Source organism: Corvus hawaiiensis, chromosome 26 (genome assembly GCF_020740725.1).
Source record: "Corvus hawaiiensis isolate bCorHaw1 chromosome 26, bCorHaw1.pri.cur, whole genome shotgun sequence".
In the NCBI taxonomy this organism is placed as follows: domain Eukaryota; kingdom Metazoa; phylum Chordata; class Aves; order Passeriformes; family Corvidae; genus Corvus; species Corvus hawaiiensis.
The window spans coordinates 28727499-28739940 of record NC_063238.1 but is presented as its reverse complement, the minus strand read 5'-3'; the positions used below and the strand labels follow the sequence as shown (position 1 = coordinate 28739940).

The following is a 12442-nucleotide window of genomic DNA, read 5'->3' as shown; positions in this document are numbered from 1 at the left end:
TAGCAGCAGGTAATATTATTTCTGTTTTAATCAGTCATCATCACTTAGGAGACTTTCATAAACCTGTATATTTTAAAATGTTAGACATGAAATAACTTTCAGAGGATTCCAAACTAGATCTCTCGTAATCCAATCTTTTTTCTCGCACTTGTAGCAGGGTCCAGAAATACAGACCTCAAAAATAGGTATCTCCTAATATTGTACATGAAAAAAGGATGCATTCTCTATCCTTATTTTAGAAAAAGAAGACAGCCCTGGTTTTTTTGCCTTACTTTTTCTTGTGGTGTTTTGTTTTTTTTTCATTATACTAAAACCATGTGTATGTTAAGAGATCAGAGGCAATCATATTGTCTTGTGCTGAGACACAAATGAATCAATCACATTTCTAACAGTCCTGCAACATATTTTCAGAGCTGCTCGATATATGTGACTGTTATGTTTAGAATCATTCTGGTTACAGGATTTACTCTTAAGAAAACCCTAGTGAATATTTCTCCTTTTGTGGATAAAATCAAGTAGCATAAATTTATATTAACCTTTGCTTGTCTGTTGTTCATGTCTCCGATATTGCGGTGCACTGAAAATGTAATCAAACTTTTATAGGGACAGGAGTTTGATAGCATCCATGATGACAGAATATTGTAGAATTGGTTATGTGACCTATCTCCTGTCCCCACCCTCTTCCCCTTTCTTTTTTTTCTCTCCTTAACTCTGTTTATACACACACAAGAGACACACACATACTTACATGTGCATTTATTTAACTTTCTGTGCATTTCAATAATATTTTTAATTCTCTTTTCAGGAACGACCATACCTCCACTTCTAAACAGCACATCAAATAATCTGTACCTCAATTTTCAGTCTGATATCAGTGTTTCAGCCGCTGGATTTCACCTTGAGTATACAGGTAATTCAGAAATATTCAATTAATAAAGAGCACTTGCTGGTTCCAGACATCAGTTCTACCTAAACTATACAAGAGAGGAATAATTATTCCTATTGCACATAATAAGCTACATACTGTAACTTCAAAGTCATTAGTAAAATCCTCATTTAAATACAAGTGAGCAAATTCAGGCCTGAAAACTGTACTATAAGGACTGTGAAATTTAGTTTGTCTTGCTTTCATCCTCAAGTTGCTTTTGCTCTCTGAAAAACTCGTCTGAACCTACAGTAGCCAGAAATAAATGCAGATATGCTCATGTGACAATCCTAATCCATTGTTTCCAGTGCAACCCTGGTCTCTTCCCATAGATAACACACCTGCAGCTCCACACCCCACCACTTCTTGCCAAAATCTACAAATTATGCTCAATACAGTAATAAATGTGCTATACAGCATGAATGTGTAGGACACAAATACTAGTCACCCTTGGCAAAGAGGAGAGAAGGAATAATCTGAAAACAGCATTTGTGCTTCTTAACTGAGAAATGCCTGCAGGTTGGTGAGAACACTGAATTTTTTCAAACATTTTTTATTATCGCTGAGTACCTCACTAGTGGAAAAGGGTGCGATTATAAACGTGCTTTCTGTCTGAATGACTTTGTCTCAGCTGACTGACAGGAATTTTGGCAATCACCAGCTGTGCGGCTCCCTCTGCTTATATTGGTTCTGGTGTCTGATCTGCATAATTGTGTCACGGTTATTTCTTGTCAGTTTTACCATATGCAAATCCCATGCTCTGGTTGTCTGATTATCGAGATGGAGAACACAGCCTTGCAAAATTGCTGCCTGATCACTTGTCTATAACTAAACATTAATTATAGGTAGAGTTATCCTGCCACTTCTTGAAATGCAGATACTCTCTCACCTGCTTACAACTTCAGATGGGAAAAAACTGCAGGAAGTTATGAAAATGAAATAAAATGAGGTCGAATCCAATGAAAGTCAAAATGCACCTTTGTATTCCCACACATCCAAATAATATATGTAATATACTGCCTGTATACAGTTTCCACCTTTAAAAAAAGATTCACTGTATACTTTTTAAAGTATTGGTCCATGTCAAGAACAATAGCCAAATATGTGCATATGGATTTCTACAGGGATGTATGTGTGAATCTGTACAAATGTAATGTTTTCTATGTGAGTGTATAAACACAAAGTATATGTTGAAAATTTGTGATTCAGGAAATAATACTGATGTCCCTCGTAGATACCCAGTTAACCAGTGGCTCAGTGAAATATGCTGTTTTACAAGATAAATGATTAATTAACTTTTCTTGTGCAAGTGATAAAGATATATGATTACAACATCATACAGTCTGTGGTGATTTAATCCAGACAGCAGGTAAGCACCATAAAGCTGCTCGCTCACTTCCTTCCCCCCCCTCCCAAGGAGGATGGGAAAGAGATTTGGAAAAAAGTCAAATTTGTGGTTTGACATAAAGACAGTTTAATAGGACAGAAAAAGAAGGGGAAATAATAATAATAACATAAATAAATAATAATAATAAAATTAAACAAAACAAAACAAAACTACACAAAAAAACCACAAAAACACCCACCAAAAAACCCAAACAAACAAAAATTAAAAAAAAAAAAAAGAAAAACCCAAATTATGCACAATGCAATGTTCACCACACACTGACTGATGCCCAGCCAGTTCACAAGATGCAGCCTCCAGCCAGTTTTCCCCTTAGTTTATATGCTGAGCATGGTGTCATATGGTATGGAATTTCTTCAGTTGGGGTCAGCTGTGCTGAAACCCTATAGTTAATTGCTTAGTCTGGATTTCAAGCCCTAGGCACCAGCTGGTTTAGTCCTTGAATCCATGACTCTTACTCCCCCACTATTCTCCAAGAAAGTCACAGTTTCTATTACCTGTGGAAGTTTTATGATTTTTTTTTCCCATCTGTCATTCAATTGTTTTTCAAGAAGAGACTGTGGAAAATTCTGCATTGGGCTGAATCATGAATTTGAGACTGGAGATTAAGCTAAGGGACAACACTTTGTCATCATTGCTAGACAGGAAGACAACAGAAACTGTACCTTGTGCATCTTTTGGGTTTTTGTCTCTTTCATTTTTGTACAACAAAGAGACTGGATGTGTTCTTGTTATTGCAGAACTCACAAAACTGCTGTATTTGTGAAGAAATTTCTCCAGAAAGAAAGAGATACGAACAGAGTTCACTCTCTTCAGTTGTCCTTGTCATATCTAATTCTCAGACAACAGTCTCTGCTCTAAAAGCTGTGATTATGTTTATCAAGATAGTTAGTAAATGGAAAGTAATGGCCAGATTTTAATGTCAGTGTTTCATAAATTCATTGCATTTCATCGGAGCATATGCTGGCCGAGGACATCATGTGGAGTCAGCTAAATTAAAGTCTTGGTCTTTGAAGTATCAGTGCCTGGTTCTCATGCAAAATCACATCAGAGTTACATATTTATATTAAGCATTTTTCAAGTGAGTTTGCCATAAAGATTATTTTTATTCAATTTGTAGTGGATCTTCCAAGTCTATTTCACCTATTCTAGGTGACACAAGTCTGAGGGGAAGTGCACCCCATTTGCCAAAATGATTACTTTTTCATCTCAGCAACAATTTTCTATAGGAAGAATTCATTCTGTTTCATTTCCAATATCTCTTTTCATCCCTCACAAATAGTTTTTTTTCCTGTCCACTAGGGATTATCTTTTGAGCTCCTAAAAAATCTAAATGCTTATATAAAAGTAAAAGAAAACAAAAAGAACTTTATTTGTTGAAGAAATATCTTAACACCAAGTAAATGATACTTTGACATAAGGGTATAAGTGTTCCTGTTCTGAAGCTGAGTAGTGTTCTTATCTGTAATGTTTTTTCTAGCAAATTTTTACTTCTCTGTTGAATCCTTAAGTTGTTATTGCATCCATAACATTCATTTTGTGTATTCCAATGGTACCTTAAATACAAAAATACATTACATTGAAAATATATTACATCACCTGAAGTTTGTCAACAAAGAACACCACAGAATGGCTTGTTAAACACTTCCACAATGTTTATATGTTTTATACCACTATAAAAATTTTAATTTATTCCTCATTTTCTCTAATTAAAGTTTTGTATTATCCAAAATTTCATTGGTAGTATTTTGTATTGAGCATCACAGGAGCTGCTGGAGAAGGGCAAGGCAGCATCAAATAGCTTCTTTTTCCTTATATACAATTCTTCTTATCTGAAAATTGGAAGGTACAGAATGAATGTATATGTTAAAATCTTTATTGCCATTGGTTATGAAAGTTTAAGAATCTAACACATTTTACTGTGAGAGTAGTATAATGTAGTTCAAGAAACTATTCATGCACCACAAATAAATCAATAATGAACAGACTGTCTTTATTAATACATTTATGAATACCTTTAAGACCTGAGTAAATATCATGACACTCCAGAGACACAAGTTCTGAACTAGTCCTCAGCTGGGAAGGTGTCAAAATTTGTTTCAGTTTCTTGAAAGATATTTTAGATGTTCAGACTGTATTTTTTTCCCAAATATTATTTTATTAATTGAAGTGAGAGACAATAGGATGAATACCTGTGAATGTGGTTTGGGCTGCTAAGGTACCCTGAGAAAGGCATTTAAATGAACTCATTTCACTTTGCATGGCCTGAGTATTCACATAGCTAGGTTATGCATCTCAGCCGAAGGTTCAGTAATTGGAAACTGAAGCCTACTAATTCTTTGTTTAACTGTTCAAAACAGATTATAAGCAATCATCTGTGTAAGCCAAGCACACTTGTTATTTTGCATCTTCTGTACTTTTTACATGAACTGGATCACACTCTAACTGTCTGAAATGTAAAAAGTGGATCTAAGTCCATCAGCCATTTTCAAAACAGGTTCTTTGCTCTTCTCTAGTTTGAGAACAGAAAATAGAATTTGAAAGCTAAAAATTTTTGTTAGCTTTTGTCTTTAATATTGTATAAAAATGCACTATTTTAAGAGTCTTCAAATAATAGTTTTCGCTGAGTGAGAATCTTACATGAAGTGACCAGTTACATATAGTAAGTTTTAAAACATGCAGACTTTGATAATATTCTGAGGTACTAGGAGGCCATAATTGAATCCCAGTCAAATGTTTCCCTATTGTCCTGTGTACTGATGCCCAGTTGTGTAACAGACCTGACTTCACAACTAGGGTGTAATTCTTACAGTAGGCAAAGAAAGCAACTCAGCTGACTATGCTTAATGTTACACACATTCTTACATTCCTGGATCTTCCTGGGTAGATGCAAGGAAAAGAAAATTCTTTATCTTTTTGATGACCATGGAAAAAAGCATGTGGTCTCTTGGGAAACTGGCTTCTATTGCAATCAGAAATTCAATATATAAGTGTTATAGCTGTGTAGATACTTCTTTAAACATAGAAGATTAGATGAAATCTGATGCAAATATATATTCTGTGTGTGTATATATGTATACCTGAATGAAAGACTTGAGTCAGACCTGTGAAGGATGGAATGCAGGAGAGTACTTTTACTTGTACTGTTTTTCCTGTGTTTTGCACTTATATTTCAGCCAGCCTCCCCTGTAACACACGCTGGTAAAGGATAGTGGAGGTGCTCCCAGTCTGAATTATGTGGCTGTAATTAGGAGTGAGAGTGGATGTAGAAATGAATGAGTCTGTGCCAGGAGATAGTGGAATTTTAGAATTGAGAGTGCAGGTTGGGAAGTGTTTGTTGCCACACTGATTCTTTTCCTTTACTCAGGAAAGAAGATTTTATTTTCTGTTTATATACAGTTGTTCCAAAATAATATGTCACTTGTCCACTGACAACTGCTGATTCCCAAGAGTTCCCTAACACTTATCAATACAATGTGCCTATGTGCAATGTATGCAGTTCTGTCTGAACCTAAAATCTGGTTTTATGTTCATTAGAATGACTAAACTTCTCTATTTTTCTCAGCTATAGGTTTGGACTCTTGTCCTGAACCGCAGACCCCAAGTAATGGAATCAAAATTGGAGACAGATACATGGTTGGAGATGTGGTGTCTTTCCAGTGTGACCAGGGTTATTCTCTTCAGGTGAGCCAAGTTTCCAATTTCAAATGGTGCCTTTCAGTTTGTTAACATGGTTATGTTTGGGTCTCTCAATGCAAAATGGACACTGAACTCTTCAGGAATTATGAACACATGATAGGTTTGCAGGACTGTTTATTTTTCTGCCAGACAGTAAATTAGAAATTATCCAAATATTCCATCAGAAGTGTGTGCCTTGGTGCTTCCTCTGCATTAGTGATTATAGGTTGTTATCTATTGTTGATGGCATCTTTGGTATTCAGAGCTGAACCAAGAAGTGTTGGCAAATTAAGTTAAAATCACTTGATGAAGAATTAACAATAGTTCTCTATGCACAGGAGGAAAAAGAAAGTAAGTAAAGAGGGGGACTAAAAACAAACAAAGGGAAAGACATAATTGCTTTTCTTAGAAAATCAGATAGTTGGTTTCTTTCAGCAATTTCTTGGGTCTTTTTCTCCAAAATGTTTATCAAATAGGGGTGAATTTTTGCAATCTGTAAATTTGCAATGTCCTTACATTAGCAATAGGTATATCCAGGGGAAATGCAGTGATTTTAAATCACCAGTAGGAACTTCTCTGCCTATAGGAAAGATCTGGAAAATATTTTCAAAAACTTGTACAGTTATTCCATAGAATCAGATCCAAAACTGAGTATTGTTTTCACTTGAGACTGCTCAAAAAGACTGCAGATTCTACAGTCTTTCATTTATCTAGCACTTTGAGAGACAAAAGGACAGAAAATAATCACATTAACCAAGCACTCTAAAAAGAAAAGTCTTAAAAGAAGAAAATAATTTCTATGTAACAGCACATGATTAACTGCTCATGGAGTTATGTATACCTTTGGAGGGATATAGCAAAATATGCCAGAATGACCAAATACCATTAATATTAGTCTCACCTGTGACACCTGTTGATGAGTGTCACACTAATTAAATGAAATTTAAAAATGCTAATAATTTCAAATATTTGTTTCATATAATTCTGTGAAAACCTAGATACTAGGTTCATATGCACTGCATCAAAAATAGAAATCGAATTATATTCTTTGAAAAAAAAAGCCTAGTTTATGTATAGTGATAGAAACAAAATAGTTGTCTGCTTCTAGATTTCAACTGATGTTTGGGTTTGGGACCTGTATCCCAATTTCCCCTTCAAGACAGATTTCCTAGTCATGCCTGCAAATTTGTTGCATTTCAAGTATGGATGAAATACATGTTCTGTGCTTGCAGCTCTGAGAATGACTATTGAAGTTTTCTTCTAATATTGCCTGATTTTAACTGGTCACTCTAGGAAACAACCTATTTTTTGCTTCTTTGCTTTAATTTCCAACTTATATACAAGTGTGTGAACAGATAAGCCACAGTAAATGGCTGAAATAAAGAAAATACAAAATATAGAAAATAAAAAACTTAAGAGCATAGACTGTGCAAACACACATGTAAAGTTTCTTCCCTCCCCTATGGTTTTCTTGGCTTATGCAAGTCTGACTAGATGGTTTTGGAAGATATCCCAAGTACCATTTTCTCTTAAGATTTTCCTTTTGTTTGCTTTCTCTGGAAGACAATTACAATTACATGAGGCCAATGAACACAGAGGGTGTCTCTATTAAGAATTTAAGATGTAAAGTCAGCACTTACATAATTTGTATATTATGTATAGTTTTATCATGTTCAACAAATGATGTAAATCCATGCTATGTAAACATTGTTTCAGTTAGACCTGTAGTTTCCAGACCCTTGGTTTAAACTGAAGCATGCATAGAATTCAGCTGGATTCTGCTATACTGTAAGAAATAATTTTAATGGCATAGAAACCATCATCTAGTGGGCTAACAGACACAGTCTTCTCTGCTGTATTGAAGACATGATACAATTCACGGTGTACAATGTAATTACTATACCTTTCTGGTTTTGTATATTTTGATGATGTTTTAAATTATACATTCTTTTTGTTGAAATACTAATGTTGTGCTGTATACTGTATATTTTTATATGATTTAGCAAATATTGTGTCATTTTAGGGACATTCACATATCACTTGTATGCCTGGACCAGTAAGAAGATGGAATTATCCTATTCCAATATGTTTAGGTATGTTCAGCATACATCATTTTTCTTAAACATGTCAGAATGAGAAAACCGGAGAACTCTAATAGACACGTCGTGGAAAGAATTGGGAGAACTGGAGGAACTTAATAAAATGTGAAAATGGTCAAATTAAATTAAAGATTTTCAAAGGTTCCTGCACATTATGTTGGCAAATCTTTTCTGAAGTGTCCAAGCAGTAAAAGAAAGACGTATGTTGTCCCTTTCAACCCAAACTGTTCCATGATATGATTCTGTATGTTCTAGTCAGAAAATATCATCAATTCATTATCAGGGATGACACCTCCAGAGACCCTTGCAACACAACTAATTTATTTAGGACTCATTTCCCCAGAAGAGAATTGACAATTGTAGAAGATACTAAAATAGAAAAAACATTACATTTTCATCTCTAATGAGTTCAACATAAGCATGTCTACTAAATTTCAGAAGATACATTATTTTTCAAGGTAAATTATATATATTTCTATAAAATTATTGGAAAAAGCACTGAAAACCTGTCAGAAACCAAAATGAAACCTCTGAAGTGCAGTCAAATATACTCTTTTTATATGATGAATAAATGTGAGTAATGTAAAACTCCTTCTAGTTGTAATCTCTTTCACTGAATGGAAATGCCTTTTTGTTTGGGTTCTCTAACACTAAAAGTTATCAGGATTTGTAATCTTGAATGTAGGGAAAGCAGGATGCTTCAGATCTCATTAAAGATTTTTTTGCTTTGCTTTTCTTCAAAACAGTTAATATATATCCTCCTGAGCTGCCTCACATAATCCTGTTCTTAATCCTGTGGGGTGTTAAAAAGCTCCTATGAAGTACTGAGCTCCTTCAGCTTAGAATTTATAAATATTCAACAAGAATTTTTTCAAGAGGTAGTCTTCAGTTTTTGTCATTATGCATTAACATATGGTTAGGAAGTCTGATATAATTGCACTGCTCTTGGTAAATTCTGAAGATAAAGATGCTGTGCTAAAATTTTAGAGGGTTTTTTTTTTCCTTTTATTTTTCCTTCTTTTTTGCAAGTAATGATTTTTACTTGTGTTTCAAATGATGTAGCAAATTTTACTGGAACAAAAGTGCTAAACAAAATTCTGTTTATCATAATTACCATCTTTAAATGTAATATGGAAGTCTGAGTAATTTTTTTTACTGATGTCATGCCTGAAAATAAAAATAAAATTAAGAAATGAATTTAGCTTAATTTCTGGAAGTATATGTATGTGTACTTTTCTAAGTTTGTTTATTTTAACTCATTTTTAGAACAACAGGATACAACTGCAGTTTTTAAAAGGCCTCTTGAAACACTTTGAGTACAGAGTCTTTTTATAATAGATTATCTTATGTTATTCAGATGCTCCTTTACAAACTGATGCAGAATTGTCTCAGTGCTGATATAAGCTGATGCGTGCTGCTTGCCTCTCACAAGAGCAGTTCTTGTAGACAGGTTACAGAGTAAAAGTTAGGGGAAAAAAGCTTGGGAAAGGTCTGGAGCACACGTCTTACGAAGAGCAGCTGAGGGAGCTGGGGGTGTTTGGCCTGGAGAAAAGGAGGTTCAGGGAGGTTATCACTCTCTACAACTCTCTGAAAGGAGGCTGTAGCAAGGTGTGGGTTGGTCTCTTCTCCTGGGCAACAAGTGACAGGATGAGAGGTCAGAGTCTCAAGATGCACCTGGGGAGGTCCAGGCTGGACATCAGGAAGAATCTCTTTATGGAAAGGGTGGTCAGGAATTTCAGATCATTTCTTCACAGAATGGGCTGCCTACGACGTGGTGGAGTCAGCATCCCTGTGGATATTCAAGTGGCTGGATGTGGAATTTAGTGCCATAGTCTAATTGGCAAGGTAGTGATCGATCAGAGGTTGGACTCAATGGTCTTGGAGGTCTTTTCCAATCTAAATGATTCTGTGATTCTATGATTTGTTCTATTTTGGATGTGTGTATCCCCCAAGTTAAAGTCTACTCAATTCAGAATTGATACAAGTTTTTAAAGTGCTTACTTTTAAATGACTTTCTTACAGATATTTAGTGGTAAAGGTATGTTTGTTTATTTTTTTTAAATATAGCCTTAGGTATTATTATATTATTAATGCTATAAGGATCTTCAGTGTTCTGGATTAATTTTTACCTCAATTCACTCCTCTTAAAATTGTTTTTGCTTTTTTTTTAGCACAATGTGGTGGTACCATGTCAGACTTCAGTGGAGTGATACTCAGTCCGGGGTTTCCTGGCAACTATCCTAGCAGTTTGGATTGCACATGGACAATAAAACTGCCTGTTGGGTTTGGTATGTGTTCTTTTATGGATTTAAAATTGTTTTTTTATTGGTGCAAAACACTGAATATAGATTTTAAAATATTGTTAATCTTTATCCTAGCAAAAAACCAAAAGTAATTATAATTCCTTTGAAGAAGTTAACAAAACCTTAAAAGAAAGATACAGAATAGAAAAGCTACAAGGTTCTTGGTTTTTCATTTAATATATGCCACAATTTTCTGATAAAGGTGTAACTGTCTAATTAGAATTAAGCACAATTTTCTAACTTAACCGGATTGATTTCTCTTTTTGTTAAGTCATAAACCCACCAAAAATAAATGTTTTATGAATATTTTACACCAAGTCAATTTAGAAGTTCAAGTTACATTTTAATTAATTATTTTATCATTAAGCTTCTTTGCATATCCCAGGTGAAAATCACATCCGCATAGAAATGTTCTTTGAAAGGAAATGTAGAAGCCTGCCACCTAAAGTTGTCAAACTTCCCACTCAAGTAAAATTGTCAATAACACTGGACCAAGCCCATGACTGGTGGAACCTTCTCATTGGGGCTGCTACTCACCTAGTCAGTTCCCAGCCTGTAAAAGATAACGATGTTGTACTCCAGATGTAGAATTTTGAACCTCTCCTTGTGCAAACGTTATTTACTCTGTCCTTAAATTTTTTAGTGTTCTTCAGACAAAAATTGTGCCATTTAGGACATCATCCACAAGCCCTAGTTTAGTATCCTCCACACATTTGTTGAGGATGCATTCTCATTTTCCAAGTCTTTTCTGAAGGAATAAAACTATAAGCTCCCATAGCAACCCACATAACATTGTGCTTGTTACTGGCTGCCAGCAATTGAATGGCTGATTATCACCCTTGGAGCTTCAAAGTTATGTTAATTTTTAACCGACTTCCTTTCCATTCATCAAGCTCATGTATGTTCAGCTTCCAGATGAGAATGTTATAGACCTAGTCAAAAGCCAAAGCAGAGTGAAAGTATATTATATACACTTTTCTCCCTTTGTCAATTTAATAAAAGAAGGATATAATGTTTGATTAGCTGTTATTTTCTGTTAGTAAATCCATGTTGGCTGCTCCCAAGTGTCTTTTTGTCTTTTTTATGTTTGGAAATTGCCTCCAATTAACTAAGTTCCATAATTTTTCCAAGTACTGCAGCAAACTTTAGTTCCATTTCCCAGGTCCTCTTTGTTGTCTTAAAGGTGAATATATATTCAGACTTTTTCAAGTCACTAGAACTTCTCTTATTTCACCATGATTTTGTATAGGTATTATCAGCATTTTAATTACATTGGCTAACCCCTTGAGCAACTTTGGGTGGATCCTATACATATTTTATTGTGAAATCTTAATTCAAAGCTAGCCAGTAGAGCTGTCCTATCTAATTTGTTAACTTGTTGAACGTTTTTAGGAGCATGTGCACTTGGATTTTTTTCTTTATATGCTAGTTGAATGGTGTGCTGGTTTTCTTAGACAGGCCCCGTTGTTTTCTATTTTATACTTGCCATCTTCTGTCATACTCTTTACTTGATCGTACAGAATTTCTGGATCTTCCAGAGTGAGTGTGGAATCTCAAATAGTGTTCTCTTCTGCAGGAGTTCAGATTCTTTCCCTTTTCTTTTAAAATCAATTCTGTGGTATTTTTGATTAGAAATTCCATAGCCTAGTTCACTTATGATTTAAATGAAAGCCAATTGTTCTGCATGGGTTGTTTATATTGAAAAATATTAAACGTTCTGTAACATTGACATAACCAGATATATCTGGGGAAATACATTATATTAGAATAGGGATTTCTATATAGAACCCAATTTGTTTGTGTGCATTTTATTCAAAACACACAAGATTACAGTCAATAATTGTTTTTTTCTTTTTGTCTTAGTGTTTTATAGAAATAACATAGACACTTTAACTCTGCCACTACCTGAGTTTTTAGACAGCCTGATGGGACAATTTATAGTGCTTCATTACTAGTCATAATCCAGTCTAGAATCTCAAATAGATTTCTGCTCATTAAGTTATCAAAAAAAAGTTGTAGCAGTAGTAGGTGC

At 34.6% G+C, this 12442-nt stretch overlaps 1 protein-coding gene across 6 annotated transcripts in view; it reads left to right on the top strand.

Moving 5' to 3' along the window:
• Window positions 1-12442, top strand: part of CSMD3 (CUB and Sushi multiple domains 3) — a 612506-nt gene that overhangs the window by 502470 nt on the left and 97594 nt on the right. For all 6 annotated transcript variants that reach the window (XM_048286482.1, XM_048286481.1, XM_048286480.1 and 3 more), the window contains 4 exons: window positions 806-910; window positions 5896-6014; window positions 8032-8101; window positions 10279-10395. In XM_048286482.1, the coding sequence (XP_048142439.1) occupies window positions 806-910; window positions 5896-6014; window positions 8032-8101; window positions 10279-10395 (411 nt within the window). The remainder of the gene's footprint in view (window positions 1-805; window positions 911-5895; window positions 6015-8031; window positions 8102-10278; window positions 10396-12442) is intronic.